At 38.0% G+C, this 23,638-nt stretch overlaps 1 protein-coding gene across 10 annotated transcripts in view; it reads left to right on the plus strand.

Annotated features, from left to right (window-relative positions):
- The first annotated feature begins 242 nt into the window (after window positions 1-242).
- Window positions 243-23,638, plus strand: part of FUBP1 (far upstream element binding protein 1) — a 38,749-nt gene continuing 15,353 nt past the window's right edge. For 2 of the 10 annotated variants that reach the window (XR_008508520.1, XR_008508519.1), the window contains exons 1-20: window positions 243-407; window positions 1,411-1,501; window positions 3,366-3,404; window positions 3,748-3,787; window positions 4,542-4,591; window positions 4,688-4,759; window positions 5,072-5,129; window positions 5,588-5,750; window positions 5,830-5,928; window positions 6,011-6,112; window positions 6,775-6,877; window positions 6,962-7,062; window positions 7,645-7,786; window positions 8,519-8,679; window positions 9,458-9,612; window positions 9,696-9,775; window positions 12,596-12,724; window positions 13,349-13,423; window positions 17,940-18,085; window positions 19,634-21,657. Coding sequence is in view for 4 of the 10 variants with exons in the window: in XM_036387548.2 (XP_036243441.1) it covers window positions 294-407; window positions 1,411-1,501; window positions 2,467-2,529; window positions 3,366-3,404; window positions 3,748-3,787; window positions 4,542-4,591; window positions 4,688-4,759; window positions 5,072-5,129; window positions 5,588-5,750; window positions 5,830-5,928; window positions 6,011-6,112; window positions 6,775-6,877; window positions 6,962-7,062; window positions 7,645-7,786; window positions 8,519-8,679; window positions 9,458-9,612; window positions 9,696-9,775; window positions 12,596-12,724; window positions 13,349-13,423; window positions 17,940-18,085; window positions 18,457-18,465 (1,992 nt within the window). In the remaining 6 variants the exon portion in view is untranslated. Of the gene's footprint in view, window positions 408-1,410; window positions 1,502-2,466; window positions 2,530-3,365; window positions 3,405-3,747; window positions 3,788-4,541; window positions 4,592-4,687; window positions 4,760-5,071; window positions 5,130-5,587; window positions 5,751-5,829; window positions 5,929-6,010; window positions 6,113-6,774; window positions 6,878-6,961; window positions 7,063-7,644; window positions 7,787-8,518; window positions 8,680-9,457; window positions 9,613-9,695; window positions 9,776-12,595; window positions 12,725-13,348; window positions 13,424-17,939; window positions 18,086-18,456; window positions 18,565-19,633; window positions 23,151-23,638 lie in introns of those variants that run through there. The other 8 variants (XR_008508522.1, XR_008508521.1, XR_008508524.1 and 5 more) reach the window with 8 other exon arrangements.

Genomic DNA, 23,638 nt, shown 5'->3' on the forward strand with positions numbered 1-23,638 from the left:
AGCGTCTCCAAGCGCTCGCGCCTCTCGTGGAAACATCGCGATCTCACCCCACCCCCTGCAGGGCGGCCCCGGAGGCCCCGCGGGGCCGGCTGGGCGGGGCCGGGAGAAACGCCGCGAGGCTTCTCCGCCATTCTCTGGCGCCCACAATGAAATCCCGCCCGAGATCTCGCGAGGTTTCGGCGCGCTCCCCCCGAGCACGATGCCGCGCAGGAATGTGAAAGGCGCGCGCCCGCCGCCATTTTCTCTCTTTCTTGGCAGACAGCGGCAGCGGCCGGAGCGGCGCCGGGGAGGCCATGGCGGACTATTCCACGGTGCCCCCTCCTGCCGCGGGCGCGCCCGGGGGAGGTGGCGGCGGGGCTGGAGGAGTGAACGATGCCTTTAAAGACGCGCTGCAGAGGGCTAGGCAGGTGTGTGTGGCTCCATCGAATCAATGGGGTCTCAGGGCCTGGAGGCCGCGGTCTCGGAGCCGCGGGAACAGTGAGGGCGCTTCGCACTGGGCTGCGGGGAGCGGGGGCCCCTCTGCCAGTGTGAGTGAATGAGTGTGTGTGTGAATTGGGGGGAGCTTTGTCCCGTCCCCACGCCCCCTTTGCGCCACCCGCCCGCCCTGGGCCGCGAGGTATTTGTGGCCCCGCTCCGCCATTGCCCGCGAATAGTATCGGGAGCGACCCGAGGGGATTCGGCGGTGAGAGGAGCGGCCCCGCGGGCTCCCTCCCCGGCGGCGGGGGGGCGAAATCTCGGCGGGCGAGTAGCGGCGCGTTATCGGGCCGGGCCCGGCGCGGCGGAGGGACGGACGGAGGGCGGCGGCTCCGCGGCGCGGGCCGGGTTGTGGCGCCTGCGGCGCCCGCAGCCTGCTCGGACCGGTTGGGCAGCGCGGCGGCCTGCGGGGCCAGGGCGGCCCTTGCGGAAGCTCTTTATCCCGCAGCTTTGTTTGCAGCTTCTGCACCACGGGCGATATTTTCGTCGCTTCTCGGGCGAAATGTTCGCCTTGCCTGTTTATAAGCGGTCGCGGTTTTGGCAGTATTAGAGAACACGGTGTGGTCGGATTTTGAAATTGTTTGGCCGGTAAGGCCCTGCCGTGAGATGCCGCGGTGTTTGGCGAAGAAGGCGTAGAGAAAGAAAAATCCCGTTTAGGAATAAGGTTTTTGTGTTTAAAGGCCAAGTTCTTGCTGGGATTTTTTTTTTTTGTAGGTGAGGAAAATTGAGGAGACTTTGCTGCCGAAGTCTGAGCACAAGTCTTTTAAAACACTAAAGAAAACCTCTATGAACAAAACTGGTTTTGGCCTTTTGTTTAATGATTTGGGGTCTTTTTATTGCGCATTGTTTAAAACCCTGAAATCTTTGAGAAGATGTGGAATGAACATGGGCCGAATTAATTATTTTTTTCTTGGCTCACATCTGCCTTTTGTTTAGATTGCAGCGAAAATTGGAGGAGATGCTGGAACAGCAATGAATTCAAACGACTACGGTTATGGAGGGCAGAAAAGACCTCTTGAGGATGGAGGTACGCACTCATTCCTGCTGCATTTATTTTTGTGGAGCATGGCCACTGGGCTAGAAAGATTGAAGGTGGTGTTTTTGTTTGTGGATTCGGGTTTTTTTTTTCCATAGAGCATTAAAACATTTTGTTCCCCTCATAGATCATGACGTATTTTTTCAGTTTAGTGGGGAAGTTTTAAATCGTTGTGCTCTAACCTGATGTGAATGTAAGCCTATTTCACAGTATTTTTAAATGCGGTTTAAGTGCTGCAAATAGAAAAATGCATGCTGGGGAAAGGGACAGAAATATTCAGGTTGCAGAATGCCTATGCAGGTGTCATTAAAGTCTTTTGTGGTTGTGTGGGATTGGTTACAACTCGTAAATTGCAATTAGAGCAGGAAGTGCTGGATTGTTTCATTAACTTTATTACTGCACTGTTTCAAATAAAAGTATTAATGCATTTCATTGTAAAAGCATAGGACTTTAAAAAACACAGGAAAGTAAATTTTCTACATTGCAGACTCTTTTGTATAGTGTAGTAGTTCAGCCTACAGCACGTGTGAACCCTGATAAGATCATACTTAAATCCGCTGACTTGTTGCAGCTTTTTCGATTTGCCTTGCACTGCAGTAAAGTTTTCTCCTGAAATGTGTGTGTGTCGTCTTCTGTCTCTTACAGAGAATCCGCTTTGAACTTAACAGGGTTTGATATGGTTAATATACGCACCAAATCCTATCTAAATTACAGGAAGAAATATTGGAACTTACTGAAGTGTTCTCATAGGTCTCACAAAAGAGAAAAGCCTTTTTTTTTCTTTTAAGAGGATTGAAACTCAGTCTACAGAATGTAACTAAGGCTTTATATCAGGATTTCTTGTGTCCTACAGTAAAGGTTTTTTTTCTATTAAAGGTGAGGTTTTTAATATACAAAAATGAGCTAATGATGCTTCAGATGATATATGTAATGTATTCTTTTTATTTTATGTGTAGATGGCTCTTGGACAAGTCCGAGCAGTACAACACACTGGGAGGGAATGCCCTCTCCTTTTAAAGGCAGGAATTTTTATTTATTACCTGTGTTTAGTATGTAAACATGACATAAACTAGTGGATCTTTCTGGATTGACACAAATATTTCTTGGAATATGTGGCTGAGTTTTTGCTGCACATAAATTACGGTGGTTCATGTAGCCTTTATTTTGGGGTGGGAAGGAAGCATCTGAAGTGTTATCTTTTCAGATACAGGTTCATGATGCCTTTTATTTCTCTACTGTACAGAAAAGATTTTGACAGTAGTGCTGTAGTTACTGTGAATCTGCTTTTTTTTTTTTTGAAGTTTTATGCTATGAAATGCTTGATATCTGGATAGAGATTTCATATCAACGTTCAGATTGAGATTGCATTGCCATGTGATACTGTTGTATTTTCAGATGTTTGGTCTAGATTTGTGGTCATTGTCAGAATTATTTTTTAAGTTATTGTTGATTTTTGTATGGATTTGATTTTTTTTTTCTTTTTTTACTATAGAAGCATCATTAGCTTGAGCAGCCAACAAAGCTGGACTTTGTTCCTTGTCTTAGTTGAGTTACAGTGACTGGGTATCTGTGAGCTATCTACACACAGTGCGTTCTGAAAGCTGCCTTTTGTTAAACTAATAGATACATGGAAAAACCTAACATCTTTTCAGCTATACTAACCAAGTGCTGAGTGTTTGTGAGATTCTTTCTTTTATTCAGATGATCAACTCCCTGAAATTGGAGGAGGAAAAAGAAAGAAAGGAAAAAAAAAATGGGGGCTAAAATGCACTGGAAATTTACAATTCACACTAAAAGGCTTAAAGACTTCCTGAATTTCTTGGCAAAAAAAATTTAAAAAATCTTAATTTTTCAGATCAACCAGATGCTAAGAAAGTTGCTCCCCAGAATGACTGTAAGTAATTTTTATTTTGTTGCCAAAAAAACCTAAACAAGTGTAACGTTGTCAGAACAACAGTTTGAAAGTGTTCTGGTAGGTGACACTTGAATAAGTGAGATCCAAAATGTGGCTGGGGGTTTGTCTTGCATTGTTGAAGCAGCAGGAGTCTGCTTGGTAAAACTGACAGTGGTGGTAGCAACAGTGGAGAGTCTTTATAGTTTTTAAACCTCTTGATAACACTTCTTAAAAGTAAACTTGGACAAAAGTTTGATACAATTGAGTTTTGTTATCAAAGGAGAAGCTTAGTTGTAACCTGTACCACTTGTTTAAATTTAATTTTAACAATGTTTGTTTATAGCTTTTGGAAATCAGCTACCACCGATGCATCAGCAGCAAAGGTAAGAGTTTTACACTACATCTTACATAGGATTTTTATTGAAACAAAGCAGTTTCAAGCAATTTTTTTGAAAAAATGGTATCAACACATGAAGCATTTATTCTGTCTTTCTGTGATCTGTTGAAGTTTAGCTTTAGCAAGTCCAGGTCAGACAGTTAAAATGTACCTACATTGCTCTCCCTTTCTTTCTCCACAGCCTAGGCTGTGGATTGAGCCTAATAAAAGAAAAATATATTGGCTGGTTTTTCTACTTCAGCATAGGTAGCGTAGCTAGAAGATGACATCTTGTAAACAAAAAGCAAAGCTGAATGACCTAAAACCAAATAAAATCATTCAGACTACAACTTCGTTGTTTTCTCCACTCATTTCTTACCTAAACAACTAGATCCAGCTATTCTTCTTGTGGTTTGGACACTTCTGAGATACCAGAATTTGCAACATTCTTTGATAGTATACAGCTGAAACTTAAAATGCTACAGAAAAGTAACCTTTTCTGTACTGCATGTCTGTTAATAAAGAGAATGAAGGAAACTTCTGACTGATTTCTACGACACTTGAACCTTTTGTGGTGTTTCTGTGTGTTGTCAGCTTATGTAGAACTGTGCTTGCATAATGACTTTTAAAGTTCCTGGGAGGCAAGTAAGCCAGGCTGCTGGTGAGGCAGTAGCTTGCTTTAGTTTAATGGGAGGATAAATGTAAATGTAGTGCTGGTTTGTTCTCTGCATGGTCATGTCTTTGTTTGACATTGCCTGTAGGTCTGTGATGACAGAGGAGTACAAAGTTCCAGATGGGATGGTTGGATTCAGTAAGTAGCACGGCTGTGCTCTTGTGGCATAGTGGGTGGGGGGTGTTAGCAGATGCTGGTAGTACAAATAACCTCTCTGGGTTTTCTTTCCCCAAGTAATTGGCAGAGGTGGAGAGCAGATCTCACGCATACAGCAGGAGTCTGGCTGCAAAATACAGATTGCACCTGGTAACTATTTGTGAGGGGGTTTAACTTGTCTGTCTGTCTGTCTGTCTGTCTGTCTGGGGGAATGGGGGGTGGTTGGTGGGAAGTGCAGAAGATTGCTCATTGCTTCTCATTGGCTGAACCTTCATTTAAGATACAGGTGAATTTTTTTGTGCTAATCACTACTATGATGGGCTAAAGAAATGCAGAATGGGCTACAATGATTATTCTGCTTCATTGAATATGAAAATGCAGTAGTTTGTGTATTATGGTTAATTTCATAGTCTCTTTCTGACGTAACACTGCTGATGAGTTGGTTTTATTTTATGATTGCAGATAGTGGAGGCCTGCCTGAAAGATCATGTATGCTAACTGGGACACCAGAGTCTGTTCAGTAAGTATTTTTAACTGATGTCAGGACTGTAATCATGATTTTACTCTCATGGCAGCTGACATGACACATGTGGTGAATATATACTTGCTTTTGTCCACTGTTGTGGTTGGTTACAAATACAAATGTCCTTACTTTGCATGCTGAATCAAACAGCAGCTTTTGTTCTGAATTAAGCTTTGATGAGTGTAACTATATTCATGGACCTTGAGGAGGTAACTTCATTAAAGATGATTGGTAAAGGACCATCTTTTAAATTCCAATATGGGAGTGGTTTTATTATTTTGCAGTTAGTTTAAGTTACTTTTGCAGATTGATTGAGATTGCTTTATGTTTCTTAGTGATAATAACCATAATTCTTTTGCAGAAACTTCAAATTTTAAAAATTGCCAAGCAGAATAGGTGTGGGCAAGAGATACTTGCAGGGATACGTATTTATGAATGTGTCTTTTCTTTCACAGGTCAGCAAAAAGATTGCTTGATCAGATAGTTGAAAAGGGAAGACCTGCACCTGGATTTCACCATGGTGATGGACCTGGAAATGCAGTCCAAGAAATTATGATTCCAGCAAGTAAAGCAGGATTAGTTATTGGGAAAGGTGGAGAGACAATTAAACAATTGCAGGTAGATATGTATCATCTTTTAAATATGATAGTACTGAATGTGGATTTGAGTGAGTATTGACCTCCCTGTTGTCAAATAGGAGCGGGCAGGTGTCAAAATGGTCATGATTCAAGATGGTCCACAGAACACTGGTGCAGACAAGCCCCTTAGGATAACTGGAGACCCTTATAAAGTTCAGGTAAGAAGTGCCTCACAATTAAATGCATTTTAAAATCGTTTGGATGTTGCAGTACCTGAACAAACTTTTGTTCTTCTTTTAGCAAGCCAAGGAAATGGTGCTGGAGTTAATTCGCGATCAAGGTGGCTTTAGAGAGGTGCGCAACGAATATGGGTCAAGAATAGGAGGAAATGAAGGGATAGACGTAAGCATGGTTGAAAAACTTGTTCACTGTATTTTGAGATGTTAACTTTGAAATGTTAAATTGGGTAATACCACTGAAAGCTTTTAACCAGATTTTAAAAGTTGATTGTGGCATGTAAGTATTACTTGATCATTGCTGAATTTATGACACTAAATGATGGGCAGCATTCACTTTACATTGCCAGCAGTTACAAATAATTTCAAGTAGCTGGAGATTTTATCAAATAAGCAAGTAAATTTTATGGTCAAGTATATAATGTTACAACATTATTGAAAATGGACTTTGGCCTTTACAGATCTTATTTAAGGCCAGCTGCTAAAGCAAGTCACAAGCTAGTAGCTTCATCAGGGAGAGGCTTAAAGCTTCATCTGCTAGAATCTGCCTTTTAGATGCTCTATAAATTCTTCCTTTCTTTTTTATTCTGAGAAGCATAAAATCCTCTGGGATTGCCCCCACTATGAGACTTTCTAAAGCATAGGATCACTTTTTAATGACCTTAGTCCAGTATGTGCTAGACTTGTGACTTGATAATAAAAAATCCATCCTTGAAAAAGCCTGAAGTGGCATTGGTCTTGCCCTAGTTAACAACTCTAACCCTTTCATTATGTGGATTTTTCAGTAATATCTGTGTCATCAACATCTTGTTTGGGGTTTTTTTTTAGGTTCCAATACCACGATTTGCTGTAGGTATTGTAATTGGAAGAAATGGAGAGATGATTAAGAAGATCCAGAATGATGCTGGTGTTAGGATCCAGTTCAAACCAGGTTTGTAACACATTCGTAAGTTTTTGTGACTTTAATGTGAATTTACTGGATTGCATATACTGGAATAGTTCGTTTTTATTCCAGATGATGGAACAACTCCAGATAGAATAGCCCAGATCACAGGGCCTCCTGACAGATGTCAGCATGCTGCAGAAATTATTACAGATCTCCTTCGCAGTGTTCAGGTTGGGTAACGTTGTTCAGTGTTTAAAATCTCCTGCCCACCTTTTGGAAAGACCCACAGTTTTCAAAAAGTGTGTGTAACTAGAAAAAATAATTTAGTTGTGCCATCTGAATCTACTTCAAAGTTTGGTCTGGAATATAAATGTTTACAGTTACAGTTTTGCAAGTGACCATACTGATTCAAAGTCATGGCATTTCTTAATATGTCTGGTTTTAGAACTGGTCCTTCTGTTTTGTGTTAATAGCTAATATGCTCTTACTTTTGGTTGTAATCAGTGTTTAAAAGCTTGTTAGATGAGCCCCACTGCTGCGTTTACAGAAGGCAGACAAAAATTGCATCTTTGTAGGTGTGAAATTTCTGCTTGGTTCTATATCCTTTCCTCCTTCATCTTTCATATGCAGAATTGTACAGAACATTTTTTAGAATTTAATTTAGGCCTTCCATAAAAGGTACTGCTTCAACTACCAAAATTGTCTGAGTAGTGAATCAGTTTTTTCTTAACAATGATGTAATCTAACTTGTTTGCATTATTTGTTTGCAGTAATTTTATAGAACATGCTCATTTGTTGCTGCTTCTTTTTAGGCTGGTAACCCTGGTGGTCCAGGACCTGGTGGTCGAGGACGGGGTAGAGGCCAAGGCAACTGGAACATGGGGCCTCCTGGTGGATTACAGGAGTTCAATTTTATTGTCCCTACTGGCAAAACTGGATTAATCATTGGAAAAGGTAATATATCTTACGTATGTACCTTGTATGTTACTTTAAATACCACTCAGCTTCTCTGTTTGGAAAAACGCCATGCTACAGAGATGTGTGATGAGTATGATGCTAATCATGCTGAGTTTATACATTTAATCCCTGTATGGGCCTTTCCCTTAAGAGTTGGACTCCATGATCCTTGTCGGTCCCTTCCAACTCAGAATATTTTGTGTTTCCATGATTTTGTAAAAATTTTTAATTGCCTGATTTCCCCTGTTTTGGAGACTTTGTATATACTAATGGTACACATAACTTTTCTGGACCCTGTAAGAGAAGGATCCAGTTACCTTGTCAGCCTCTGTTGGGCTTTTTTGTCATTTGGGCTTCCTTGCCCTTGTTATAGGGAGGTTGGGTTATAAGTTTATATTTACTGGTAACCGTGTATGTCAGTTGTTATTAATGTCTACTATTAGATGTTTACATAAATAAAAAATACCTACAAGATTGTAGGAATTCTTTGCTGCTGTTTTGAGTAATATTTTTATAACCATTAAAATAATTATTTTACTTGTTTATTGCTATTAAAGCTCTACACTGCACTGAAGAGGTTTTATTTGAGTTGTTGGAATGTTCTTGAACAGCTCATAAGAATAGGTGCCTTTTCATGTCTTTTTGGCTTCTGTGCAGTTGACTTTCTCTGATGTGAATCAGTATTTTTTGCTTTTATGCACATCATAAAAACTCTGTATTGCATTGCAGGTGGTGAAACTATTAAAAGTATAAGCCAACAGTCTGGTGCTAGAATAGAACTTCAGAGAAATCCTCCACCTAATGCAGATCCAAACATGAAGATGTTTACTATCCGTGGAACACCCCAGCAAATAGATTATGCACGACAACTTATAGAAGAAAAGATTGGAGTGAGTGGATAATTAACTGCTTTCTTTGTTTACTATTACAGCTAAACAGAGCAGAAAGCAAGTCTCCTTTGTGGAGATTGCTCTTTCCTTTCACTTCCCAGATTAATTTAATCAGATAATAAATTGATAATAATGGTCATCTAGATTTAAAGTAATATAACAAAATATTGAAAAGAAACAATTCATCTCTTCAGCATCTCTTCACAGTGTGCTCTTGAAAATGCCAGTTCTCTGTGTATATGAAAAAATTCTTAAGTTCAAAGATGTCAGTGATAGTAAATTGTGTGTTTTGTTTTTCAGTGCAGTTATGTTTGGGTAAAGTTCTAATCAAAGTTACACTTTCAGTTTCACAGCGTTTTTGTTTTCATGTGTGTGCATGTAATCAAATGTACTAGAGGCTTTTTGTGCCTGATCTTGCAAGCAGGTTTAGTTAGTCAGATTTAGATGAATTGATTTATTTTAGAACTGATAGTCCTGTTAGAGTGTGGGGAGTTTAGTGCAACCTGTGGAAAAATCTGCAGGTTTTTTGTAAAATCCTTCACTTCCTCAAGAGGGAGCTGAAATAAATGCAGGTTTTTAGTTGCTATTACTGCCACAGCTGCCTCTAACTACCTTTAAGCCTAATCAAACTTTAAATAGCCTGTTTTCTGCAGGGAACTGTCTTTAAAACCAGTCAAACCTTTTAGACCTTCTTTGAGTGTTCAGATAAATGCTTTAAAAATGCTGAAGAATAGAGAAGCTCAAGGTGTATTTTCATCTCTGTCCCACCCTTGTACAGGGTCCAGTGAATCCATTGGGTCCACCTGTTCCCCATGGTCCCCATGGTGTTGTTCCTGGCCCGCATGGACCTCCTGGGCCACCAGGTCCTGGTGCTCCCATGGGACCATATAACCCAGCTCCTTACAACCCAGGCCCTCCTGGTCCTGCACCTCAGTGAGTATTGCCTCAGCTGACTTTTTTCTGTGTGGGATGACCCTGGGACTGCCTCTCACTGTTGTGTGTGTGATCTTTTATAGTGGTCCTCCAGCTCCATATGCTCCACAGGGATGGGGAAATGCTTATCCACACTGGCAGCCACCAAACCCACCAGACCCAGGTAAGAAATGCACAGCTGTACTGTAGTGCTGGAATATTTCAGGTACATCCATTCTGTCCTTAAAAGTATATGCATTGTACAGTTACTTGTGTTACACTCCTGAAGCTGAAAAGCTCCTGTTTTTCTGGCTTTTTTTCACTGATTGTCACTTTACTTATGTTTTGCACTTTCCATATGTGCCTTGTGAAATGTTGAAATTTAATTGTTACAATTGGAGTATGTTTTTTTTACAAATGTTACTGATACTGCATCACTATTTATGATACATCTTGCAAGTCTTGGTTCACTGATTTTGTGCAATTCAGTTTTCTTAAAATCAATGTTTTTGCATAAAGTTCTGTAATAAGGATGTCTTTTCTCTAATAGTAAATGATTTTGTATTTTATTTTAAGCAGTCTTTACTGATTTGTCTTTTTGCAGTTAATGCTATGATATTTCTAGGTTTTGTTTTATTACAATTACTTTCAAAAGTCTGATGCTCCAGGGTATTTTGTTGACTCCCTTTTGAGGGCTAAAACCTTGGTGAATTGCTGTTAATACAGTAAAACTAGTTAGGGTTGTGTATTTTGAGCTTTTGCTTATCATAGTTTTGTATTTTCTTCTGAAACCTATCTTTGTAGAATTTGTTTCTTCTATTTCTGTTTATCTTTGTCGAGATTGGGAGTTCTTACTTAATTACAGCTTCCAAAGTTGTAGTATCCTGCTTTTCTTAAAGTTTACATCCTTTGGTTGGACTAGAGGATATGGGGAAATGGAACATCAGCCACAGAAGGCATGGTAAGGCTAGATGGTTGAGTTTGTTGTACCTCATTGGTTTGAGGTGGAATTATAATTCCTCACAATTTGAGCCAGAATAGCTCAAATCTATTTTTGTTATCAATGACAGATATTTTATGATAGCCACTGTTCCTGCCACAGATTCAGTTAGTGGAGAAGGGACTCCATGTATGTATCACGTGTATCACTTTGCAAAGAGCCCTTGCTGGTTTTAGTTCCCCAACTTCTGCACAAGGTAGCTCTGCATGTACTCAGTTCAGTGTCTCAAATGCCTGCTGACTCCATTTAGAAGTAGAATGGCTCAAAGTGACTTAGTCTCAGCATAGCAAAGTATTTCATGCAAAACCACTGCTCAAAAGTTACAGCATGTTTCACATGACCTTTTTTACTCTTCTGAAGTTACTTATCTACATAAAGGCTGGGTAAGAAACAATGGCAAATATTCCCTTGATGTCATCTTGATGATTCTGTAACTGTTTTTTTGATGAACACTTCTCTTAAACATCAAATGAAGTTCTCATGTGCAGTTGAAGTTGGTGTTTCTTTTGACTAGCATTTATTTGAATGATTTTTCTACAGTTTTCACCTAGTTATTCATTCCAGTGTAACAAATGGGTTATTTTAGTACTTTTTTCAGAGGTGCTTTCTCCAGAACAGTGCTTGCCCTTGTCATGTGAAAGTGGAGCTAGTTACTACAGTCAAATTTCTTTGGAAATTAATGAATCCAGCTCTGTGTTCTTCTGCTCTAGAGAAGTAGCTAAGGAGGAGGGGGAGGAATTGAGCAATGGCTTATTTGATATTTGCAGGTAACCTTAGAATATAGGAAGTGTTAATTTAAATCCACTATTGTTGATGGAAGCAGTGCAATTTAAACAGAAAGTAGTGTGCTAACATTTTTTTTCTGTGTGTATTTGAAGTGGTTGCATCTGACTTTTGTCACAGGATTTCATTTAGCATTAATTTATTGCTCTGGGTTCTTCTTGAATGCCTTTTTCAGGGGAATTCTTCCTCTTCCATTACTCACTGCCTTACCTGTTTCACCTTTAGGGAGGATTGTATTTCCATTCCCATGTATAGTTACTCTGTCAGTTGTGTCCATGTCCTTTTGTGAAATTCTCTCCTCAATTGGCTGAGTTTCTTTGCAGATACTTTTATTCTTTAAGACTGCAAATACTGTTCACAAATATCTGCTGGTTGTGTAAAACCTATTATGTTCTCTAATAGTAGATTTTCAGGTATTGTCAATTGCCAATCTTGTAATATAATAATTATGTAATATTATAATTATCTATGATTGAGCAAGAATAAGCCATTTCTAAAGGCTGAGTGTGAGAAAATAGACCCCAATAAAACCCTAGGAAGCAGCATCATTGACCTACCTAGATGTAGATACAAATAATGAATCATGGAGTTAGATGCAGAAGATGCAACTGTCTTATTAATTTTTTATACTAAAAAGTTGTAAGTAAACAGTGATGCTTAATAGCCATGTATGTGGATTCAGGTTCTTAAAATGCTGTGTGTTTCTCTATTTTACTGTTACCTTAAAGTTTACCTGCCAAGCATTGCAAACACCTAGTAAGTCTTGTATTCTTCTGTTTCAGAAATATGTATTTGGCATGCCTCCTCCACCGGTGCCAGTGTCATTAGCGTGAGGTTCTAACAAAAGTAAAACCACTGAAATCCTTTGGTGCTAGAGTAATTCATTGCTGCTGCCATTTATTGACATGACTGTTTATTTAAACTTAAAAAAAGTCTGTTTCTGTTTACCACATGTAAGATTAAGTGGCATTGTAGTAGTAAAGGTTCTAAAGTTATTTTATCTCACCAGCTCTATGAAAGTACAGTTTGTATAGTACATTGGTCTGAAACCTGATCAAGGTTTATGCTAGAAAGAAAAAATACTTTCAGGATGTACATGGTTATTTTGTTTAGATGGATTTTTCCTTGGAGAATATTAAGAATGCCTAGAACAGGATTAACTGAGGACAGCATTCTGTTCATAGTAGTGCTATTATAAATGCTGATGTTCTGTTTTCATAGGTAAGCCAGGAACAGATCCCAATTCAGCAGCGTGGGCAGCTTATTATGCTCACTATTATCAGCAGCAAGCACAGCCACCACCTGCAGCCCCTCCTGGTGGACCAGCTACAACCCAAACCAATGGACAAGGTAGATATTGAGTGAAATGGACACATTTCTCATTGCTGGAGGTGTAAATACCCCATTATTTTTAATTGTTGTCCTCCTGTGTCAGGTAAATTTATTTTAAGCAGCTGGTTTTCTTGGAAAACTATTGCTTGTAGCCTTCAATATTGCTTTTCATAATTTCAGCAGTAACAAGGGTAATGTATTTATCTTGGAATGTACTCCAAAGAGAATTTTGCTGCAATGTGGGCTGACTTAATGACTACATAGAGCAGTCATAAATAAAAATGTAATGAGCTAAGCTGTTGATTGTCATTTCCTTAAATGGTTGCATCACTTCCAGTGGGTTTAGGACAATTACAGTTGTGGTATTTAGTTGTATTATTTTAATTTTTGTGCCTGGCTGAGGCTTACCACTTGAAATTTGGTATTTTGAATTGCTAGTGGTATGCACTTCCTGAATCTTAAAACAGGTCTTTTTTTACTAGTAGTTTGTAACTGTAGTAGCTTGTACCACAAAGGTTTATAGTGTCAGATTTGAGTCATGTCATGTGGGACTGCTACTGAAAATTTCAGTGGATTATTATTTGGATTATGTGTGAAACAAACCCCAGTAATTTTAGTTTAACTATTTTTAATGTAATTTAGGAGATCAGCCAAATCCAGCACCAGCAGGGCAGGTTGACTATACCAAGGCCTGGGAGGAGTACTACAAAAAAATGGGTAAGTGTGCAGGGGGTTTTCTGTTTGTTTTTTCTGTTCCACGTTCACAGTGGAATGTTTTAGGAGACTTGTCTGTTTTGCTGGATGAGCTGAGGGCTTTTACCCCCAAAAAAATGAAATGCAGAGTCATGTCTTCTGAACCAAATACTGCTGAGAAACAGACTTGAAATTTTGTGTTGTTTTTAGGCACTTCATGGTACTCAGGCTAGTAATCAGCTTTACAAAAGTGCTTCACACTTAATGAGATGTCTTTCATCATTGCGAAACAGCAACTTTTAAATGTTTCAGTCTGAATATTATAAAGTACATTTCCTAAGTTTTGAAGTTCACTTTGATCTACTTTATGAAGCTATTGGTTTTTTATGTTTGGTAATTGTTTCCAATTCTCTTAAGATTACATATGATTTTTTTCCTTGTGCTTTGTTTCCAGTTACTATACTAAAGCATCATCATTAGCTATCATTTATACTGTGCCTTTTTTAAAATAGTATTTGCTTTGCAGCACTTTAGAGCTGTATTTAAACTGCAGATTATATGTTGTTGGTAGCTTTCTTTATAAAAATGAAATTAATGTGCTGGTTAAGTTGATTATTTCATTATTTTGTGTATAAGGAGAGAGTATGTGGTTTTTATGCGCTGGCAGAAGGTGCCATTACCTTTTAAACCATGGTTGTGTTATGTCTGTGGTGTCCTGCCCTGGGTACTGCAGGCCATGGAGGGCTGGGCACACAGGAATGCCAGTGCTTTCCCAGTATCTCTGGCCTGACATACAGCACCATCTGGTTTGGGATGTGTCTTTGTCTGCAGGGGAGGGTTTGGTGGCTGTTCTGCTGTCTTCCTACTGCACTGTGTTCTCATTGAATATTAAAAGCATTCAGATTTAAGATCAATAACGTGCATAATTCCTCTTATCAGCCTTCTGCTGCATTGATAATTATTTGCCAAGACATAACTATATTTTTTATTTTGGCACAGTATAAGTGATCAATTCTACAGAAAATACATAATGAGTATTTAGTTCAACAACTGTGTATCAGACTAAGAAAATTACACCTCCCAAACATGTGATTTCTGAGATAATAGACCTTCCCATTTTTCTTCTTCCTGGTTCATTCAGCTATTTCTTTTCAATTTACTGTCTCTGTTAGTTTGGCTTGCATTCTGAAATGCAGACTTCTGGGTGGCTTTCACTTTTCTTAAATAATGTAATTTGTTGGTAGGCTCTCTGCTATCTTTCTAATTTGCTGTCTTGGAAAGCAAAGTCTGAGTTGCACTAGTCTTGCACTTGCACAGATTAAATAATAGCAACTTACAAGGTGTTGGGATAGAGTTTATGGGAGCAATTCCAAAGAGGAGTTGGAAAAAACACATTGGGAGATAAAAAATAGTTGGTCTTAAAATGTCAAATGTGAAAAATGCCAAGACAGTCAAATAAGAGGAAAAGCACAAGGGCAGTTCTCATCTTAATTCCTTTTTCTAGTTCAGATTGAGTTCTTTGCCTGAAGGAGAGCTCTTGGACCTACATAACTTATCTGTAAATCATGAGAATTTTTTGCTTCAGAGTGTTGTTGTGGTAGATACCATTTATCTTCAAAGCCACTTAAAAAAGAGGAATTCAGCTGGAGTTGACATAATGCTAAATGGTGCTGGTTTTCCCCTCTCATGAACAGTAGAACATCAGTAGAAGACCTGATGGACAGCAAGGCTGTCCACCAGCAGGTTCTTGTGGTCTCCAGGCTTTCCAGTACCATTTGTGCTTCCTGTAGTACTGTTATCTTCTGTCGCCATGAACTTGTGCCAAAGGATGGCAATTACAAGTCACTTGCTCTTTGACAACTCAGGTTTTTCATAACACAGGTGATTTCAGCAAGCACTGTTAGGGAGAACTGAACTGACATTCAGACTTGCTGAGCCCAGTCAGTTCTGGTTTTGCTGCTGAAAAAAACTGTTTTGATAATCCTTGTGGGAAGCTGAACAAGTTGCCAGTGATATTGCAGTTGGTGTTTTGGATTTTCTTGTACTTGGTTAAGTATGAGTGATCTGAAAATGCTAAAAAACTCCAGAATATGCCCATCCAAACAATAATAGGGTTTTCAAAGTGGCTTCCTACTGGTGTGATATGACTCTGCTAATCATGGGGAACACTTTACTGTATTTTTCATTGAACAGTGACTTGAATATTAACCTGTTTCTGAGTCAGAAGTACAGTGGCAAAGTCCATCTCCCTTTTCAGGGGGGATGAACCCTTGTTTCAGGGTTCATCTCCCCTTTGAACCCTTTGAACCCTTGTTTCAGGGGCTACTGCTTTGAGTAGCAAATACTCCAAAAAGTTTCTCATGGATAATAGTTCCTTTAAACATGAAGTTATGATCATTAGTAAATGATCCATATGTCACAATCAGAAGTTTTAACTTTATTATTTAAAGACATTCCCATATATTGTGGGCTTGACATCCAGTTTAAGAATTCAGTAATAAAAGAGGAGTGTTTTTAAAAGATTCCTTAGCATTGTAGTGGAAAGAAGAAACAAAACAGTTTACTTTTACTAGAATCACCCTTGATAATGTTGAAGTATAAAATCTACTGGTGTTTCCTTTCTCAGCCCTCCTTAAAGGGGATGTGTTCTGTGTTTCTCATGTTTCCTCTTGCAGTGACAGTAATTTATAAGTACAGTTATTATCTCACAGTAATGGTGAAATTGGAAAGAGTGTACCCTGGGATAATTCGTAACCCTGTTAAAGGTAGTTTTTGTTAAAATAATTGATCAGAAGTGTAAATTGTAAGCTGTAGTACATTAAAAGGTGTAAAATGTGAAAACAGCTCTAAAGATTTTAAAAAATGTAAGTTTTTTTAGAAATTCCATTACTTTATAAACCAAAATAAAAGATGGATAGACTTTCAGAGCTTACCTACAGTGTAAGTGGAAAAAACTAAGTTGTAAGGAGAGTTGGAAAATAGAAGGTTGTATTTTGATGGTTTTCAGGATCATGCTTTGCCAAATACTCATATTCTCTGCTCACACTTGATGTTTTTGAGAGGATTAAAGATTACACATGTGTAGGAGTAGTGTGAATAGCTAGGATTCTTCATGTGAAGTTTCTTTGTTTAAGTATTTAAAGAAAAACAACCAAACAAAGCCAATCTTCTGGAAAAAATACTCTAGAAAAACTTCATTAGCATTTCTGATACTCACGTTCCTCACAAAGTTGCTCAGTGGTGATCTTGTATTCAAATAAAAAGTGAGGTGGTTTCAGGTAGAAGAGAAAACTTTGAGCCCTCATCATGTGGAAGCTGCCCCTTTGTGTTCATAACAGAATGGACACTTTGGGTGCACATGGAATTGTACAGGGTGCAGGTTTGCATTTTGCTTGGGTTTATTTATTTCCTGTGGGATGATGTGATGTGGTGATTTGTTTTTGTTGGGTTTGGGGGATTTTTTTCCTAGTATCTTAAAAAAAGCTTGCAGAAATAGTGGTTTTTAGTAGTATCCTAATTCTGACTAGAACTTCTGATTTGAAAAATAATCCGTTAAGAATATAAATCAGTAAGTTTCATAGGACAGTAATAAAAGTTCTGATTTGGAAGTTCAGGAAACTTGAAATAAAGCCCTACATATAAAACCATTCTGTCTGGGTGCCTGCAGGTGTGTGTGGACAGATATTTAGAGTATAGAGAGTGTTGCTTTGCTTGGAGTCTCGCACCTCTCAGAAACTGTAAAGATGAGTGGTTCTAAGAGGGGTGTATTTGGTGTTTCTGAAGTTGGAGGAAAAAGAAAGTAAAGATGTCTGTGACAGATCTCCTGTGGAAGAACAGCACAACTAAAAGGTTGGCTGTCCTTTTCTTGTTTTGCTTGGTTTTTTAGTATGCTGAAGAGTCCCCTGTGTATCAGTCTGGCACTGGGATTTTAGTCTGTCAGTTGGTTATATTGAAGGGAGAAGTAATTCTGAGCTCTCTTTGAGAGTGTATCTGTACATGCTCTTGTTTCTAGAGATTAGAACTTCCACTAAGTGTGGAAGCACAATTCAGGACTGTATTCTGTACTGGAGTAAATGTTTACAAGAAATGATTCCACTTTTTGAAAAATGTAACCTGCAATAATAACTTTGAAATTAAATGAAGTATGCCAGTATTGGGGAAGTAAATGAATTGGCATCTGCTGAGCTAATGAATGCAGTCTGTAAAATAAGGTAAAACTAGTCTAGGTGGATTACAAAAAGTTTTGCCTCTTGGTGTGTATTTAAATACTACTGTTGTTTAGGTCAGCAGGCTTTAGACATGATTCATGACTATGAGTCAAGAGGCTGAAAAAACTGTCCTTACGGTTCCTTAATTTTGATTAATGTGGGAGTCATTACATTAAAGTAATAGAATGTGTGTTCAGGCTGAAAAAAGCAGCCAGAAGTTTATTCAGAGTCTTGGAGGAAAATTGCTAGGTGACATGTGTTAGGTGCTGAGATGTTGAGATTTTCTCATTTCTATTGCAACAACAAAGCTGTGTAATTCCAATTACTTGCAGGTCAAGCTGTTCCTGCCCCCGCTGGGGCTCCTCCGGGCGGGCAGCCAGATTACAGCGCAGCGTGGGCGGAGTACTACAGGCAGCAGGCAGCGTACTACGCCCAGACAAGTCCCCAGGGAATGCCACAGCATCCTCCAGCACCACAGGTACAGTCCTGAAGTGGTTTTTGGCTGGCTTCTGTCTCAGTGGTTGTAGATATTTTTTTGCATGTCTCCTGCTTTGTTCCTTTGGGGTATGCATCTTTTTTTCTAGCAAAATAGCTATCAGAATAATGAGTAGCTGACTTTGTTTACCTGATAACTTGAGTTCTGTATCTATCCATATGTTTGGTGATTGTTTTTTTTATTAAAAAAAGAAGAAAAACTTTCTCCTCCCAGGGTTTTGAAAACCATGCAAGAAGCCACCACCATTTACATTAACCAATTTTTCTTTCTTAAAGGCTTCACTCCTGAGTTAGCTCGATTTAAAGGATTTTCTTTAACTTTTTGTGTATCTCTTATGTATCTCTTCTGCACAGGGCCAATAATAAGAAGTGGACAATACAGTATTTGCTTCATTGTGTGGGGGAAAAAACCTTTGTTAAATGTATGGATGCAGACGCCTTGATGAAGATCTTAAATTTGGTTAAAAAAAATAGTGTTTTTGAAAATGTACAAAATATCTATCACTACTGATAGGAGGTAATATTTCTGTGTAGAAATGAAAAAATGGTTTGTTTTTAGTATTAGTGTAGATGTACACATTCCAGCAAATGTATTTGCAATTATGTGGTCAATGCTTTGTGATATAAATGTACTTTTTCAATGTATACTTTATCACTTTTAAAATGCCTGTTTTGTGCTTTACAATAAATAATATGAAACCTCCTGTGTCGGTAAGTTGGATATGTGGGTATATGCAGTATTGATTATAGGATTGATTTGCAACGCTGAATCAAGGTACTGCTACACAAATGAGTTGGGTTTTTTTTTTTCCCCCCATAAACCTTGTTGAGTTTAAAAACTTGTCATTAGCATGTTTTTCCCCTCTTGCAGAATAGCTGTAGATGGAGGATCTCTTTCATTCATTGTATTTTGCTGCCTAGCACCAGTAATCTTGATACCTTAATTTTTTTTCTACTTGATTAAAACTGCATGTGTTTAAGAAGATGATCTTTTGGCATACTTCCATTGCATTAACAGTGAAATTTCCTTTTATACATGACCACTGTTTCAGACCTGTGCAGCTGCTATAACAGATAACTTTTGTTTTTAATTGAATACTTCAAAACTGTTCCTGCATAACTATTCTACGGATTTTTTCAGACTAGTTATAAAACTTACTTTAAGTGTAATGTGCTTAAGCCTTCAGTTTAAAGTAGTCCACTTCAAAACTCAGTGTAGAAAAGTCGATGTGGTAATGCATAGCAGTTACAAAAATTGCGTCTGTCCTTAAAACGCTGTTTTGTTTGAGTGATGGGAGTGGTTGAGAACTTCCTGCAGAGCAGATAACTTGTCTTTTTGTAAATAGTCAAGTATTTGAATCAACTGATTATTTTTTTATATATACTTGAAGCTTCTTATTGCTCTAATGCTCATACTAAAAAGCTGATTCTCTTGAAATCCTGTGTTTGCTCTTTGCATATTTATTGGCTCTTTGCATATATTAGACTACATGCACTACAGTCTGTCTTGCCATTGTCTGTTGAAGTGCAGGTTTGATCCAGCCAGTATAGAACTAGCTCTATAGGGGTGAGGAGGACTGTGCTGTGTATCATCCTTGATTGTTCCTTCAAGGAGCATTGCACTGTAAGTACATCAGAATGACAAATTGATGAACTGCAACAGTATCTTTTTGTCAATGTTCCACATAATGCAAATGCTGTGCTTGTGTGATATTATGTTGGAATACAGTGCTGGTATCTTAGGAAATCATAATTGCTTCTTAATTCAGAAACATAGGTTTGCTTATATATATATATATACATACACATAATCTGAGTTTTGTGGGTAAGTATTTCTGAAACTTCTAGCAATAGCTAAAGAAAATCATGTTTCTGTTTATCTAAGAGTTTCTTTCATTAGTACTCATGAGACAGCTGTCATTCAGTGTTTTAAAGTATGCATATCATAACATTGAAGTCTTTGGAACCACTTGTTAGACAGAGTTGTCTTTGTCTCCAGATAGTTTGCGGATATGTAGTGATGTAGCTATGTTTTAAATAATTCTATAACTGTTAATTGCTTTAATTTTTTGGAACACCATGTTGTTGCTTTGAGAATAAATTTTTTTAGGGTGGCTGCACAGAGACGTAAAAGTTAAGGCTTGAAAACTGAAGTAGTTTTTTCAGGTAATCAGCAATGTATGCATTGTGCTGTAGAAATAGAAGGAATTATTTTTATCCTTTTAAAGCTAGGAATTTGCTGGTAGCTTGAAGAAGGCTAGGACAGTATTTGCTATCTTTAGTGTAGGGTATTAAGTTTAATAGTTCAGGTATTTTGCATGGTATTTTGTGGATAACCTTACAGAATGGTGCATTTATTATGTACTAAAGTGAGCAAAATTAAATTCACTGGATTCTTTATCATTCGCAAAATGGAGGCTGTTGATTTTTATTCATTTAAGGTATAAAATCTTTATTAATTGCAAACAGTGCAATTATTTATACTTCACAGTGCCTTCCCAGACCTTCCACCTTAGGTTCTGCTGCAAAAAAGCAACAGGTAAGCACAACCTAAGGAAGTATATAAATTAATATATTTCAGTACATTAATGTTGTCCCTGTGAGATCTTTGTGGTTGTGTATTGAAAAGCAATCTGCTGCTTCCCCAAATGCATTGTTACTCACGGTTCCATTTGAGTGGAAAATCTTAAGTTTTTAAACAACTGTTTATATTTCTAGGTCAATATGTATTTTTTTCTTTTTTCTTTTTTTTTTTTAGAAAAGATTGTTAGATTGCAGTAATTGAACTTGATCAGAATAAGTAATTTTTGTTATTTTACCCAAATAGATAATTGTTGCAATTAAAGAATCAAAACCTTTAAAATGTGCAGGAATTGCTTTGGTTAGAAATGTCAACAGCCTTCACAAATATTTTTTTTTTATGATAGGGCACTATTCCCACTTAATCCGTAAGACCTAAATGTAAAGAATGACTTCTTGTTGTTATCACTGAACTTGATAACTTGTCTTACAGTTATAGTGTGTTAGTGGAGTTTGCTTATTCATACTTGACATGGTAGGAAAAGAGATTTTGGAGTTTGAGATGTTTTAACTGAAAAAGCATGAGCACCAGTTAACAGTACAGCAAATAATATTTTATCGCTATAGCAGTCAGTGTATGCTGTTTCTTGATATTTTTAACTGAATTGCTGAATATTTTGATAGTATAAAATGCTAAATGTCTTACAGATGGTCTGGTACAGGTTTTTATTCTGAGCTTTTGTTGTTGGTTTTTTTAGCTTAACATAAAGCAGCATCTGTTTGGTTTTTGTTCATTATTCTGCTTCTAAAATGTGCTGCTCCTCTTTCAAAAGTCCTGCTTATCTGTACATCAAAGAAAAATATTCAAAAATACTGCCTTCATTTTCACACACAGTGCTGAAGATGCTGCAAGCACCAAATCATAGCTCATAGAATCAGGTCCTGAGATAGTTACTACCAGTAAAGAGGAATCCTTTGAGTGTATGCCATTGGTGAGCCGATGAGCATGGACCATAGAAGGGCTCCATGTAGAAGGTAAAACTGGCAAAAGCATAACAGATTTGAAATGTATCCCATACATAATGATATAGGGTATAATTTTTGTTTTGATCACTTTTCATTCTTTAAAGTATTCTTTGTTTGACCATTAATGTTCCATAATCTGTTGAAGTTTTTTTAACTGTGATTTAATAATATAAACCATCTATTTTACTTTATATTCTTCTAAACAGTCAAGCTAATTTTTGAACTGAATTAATAGTTGTGCTTCAGTTTCTCAAGCCACTTAGAATTTCATCTGTAGCTTAACATGTAACTTCATTTTTGACGTGAGAAGAGGGTAGGTGTGTACCATTTGGATTTTGATACTGTGGATTTAGTGTGGGGGTGAGTCATTTGTTCACTTCCTTTTTACATGGTACTTTTTCCTTCAACTGTTACTCCTGAAATATCTTGAACAGTCTTTCAGTTGCTAATTTAGCCTGTGGGAGGAGATAGAGAGGAAAAAGCCAGTGTATTGGGATGTTGCTAGTGTGGAAGGTGAGATGTTCTTCTGTGTAGCATTTGAGGTGTATTGGCTTCCAGCTTTCTCACTGCAGGGCTTACAGGCATGCTGGTTTGTGCAGAGCATAGTGTTCCTTTTCTGTTTCAACTCTTGTCTCAAAACTCAGAGTTCCTGGGACAGCAGTAGATTATTGGAGTTACCCCAGTAGCCAAAAAGATAACTGAACTTGCTTCAAAATGCAGTGAACTTGTCCAAAAGGTGTCTTGAAATGTTTCCTGCTTACCCCACCCATCACCTCTTAGTGTCCCACAGTGAATGTGAAGAGTAAGAAAAGTTTTAAAAGCAAGCATTATGTTCCAAGTAGGAAAATAATTTTCATATCACTTTCTGCAGCCTGTACTTAATTAGGACATTGAATAAAATACCAGGTGGATTCTCTTTAGTGTGGCTTAATTGTAAGTCATCTGTTTCACTTGTCAGGCAGATAGGATCATGATTCACTTGCACAGCCTATCTTGAAGTATTTCATCTTTATACTAGTGATATTTTACTGGATGGTAGAAACTATTTCTCCCCATTTCTTTCCAGAGTAATTCTTAAGTTTTCCATTGCATGCTAAAAGCTTTTCCATTTTGCTTTTTCTCCAGAAGTGGGGGGAGGAAGGGAGGACTGGGCTTTTCAGAAAGCAAACAGTTGACAGGATTCCCTCTTCCCTAGTAATAGCTTATGAAACTCTTGTGTATGCACAAATATTTCTCTTGCGTGCATGTGAAATGCCTTTTCGTCCTGAGAAAAGTGTTCTCTGCAGAAACTACCCGTGTGTAAACAGAAGATTGGCTTTAAAAGGCAACTGTGATGGGAACAGTGTCTTAGGGAGATGCAGCTTGGACTTGAGGTAAATTGAATGCTTTACAAAAATGTGGTTTTGAGCTTGCATTGACATTGTATGTAATATGGGTACACATTAACTGTATAATGGTTTTTGTATGGTTTTTCTCAATAAATGTAAACTGATGAATAATAATAGCAATGGTTTTGTCTTTTTTATGCTCCTATCCCTGCCTTTGTTATTTTGAAGTAACAGCGTCAGAGCAAAATTATTGTATCAACGTGTACATCTGTGAATGAATATCACCCACAAAAAATGAAGTTAAATGTTCATGTGGTTATTAGAGTAAATACTAATTTAAAACACCATGCAGCCCGTTACCCTTTTTAATGAGGCCAAAGAGTGACTTGCAGCAGGTAACTGTAGAAAGAAAGCAGATTCAGCCACAGTACTATACACGAGTACTTGAAAATGTGACCTTTTTTTGTAAAGTTACTTCTCCGAAGCTTCATCTCTGTGGTTCAGATGGGTGTTAGCAGAGTGACATCAGTGTTTATGTCAGGAGGTCTTAGAAAAAAGTAGTACAGTAGCCTTCAGAAAAGTGTTTATAGATGTGGCAACAAACTTACTGCATTAAGATTGAGAAAATAGGCACTTTGTGAAAATATTCTCATAGGTGTCAC

The sequence above is a fragment of the Molothrus ater genome, chromosome 9 (assembly GCF_012460135.2).
Source record: "Molothrus ater isolate BHLD 08-10-18 breed brown headed cowbird chromosome 9, BPBGC_Mater_1.1, whole genome shotgun sequence".
NCBI lineage: Eukaryota > Metazoa > Chordata > Aves > Passeriformes > Icteridae > Molothrus > Molothrus ater.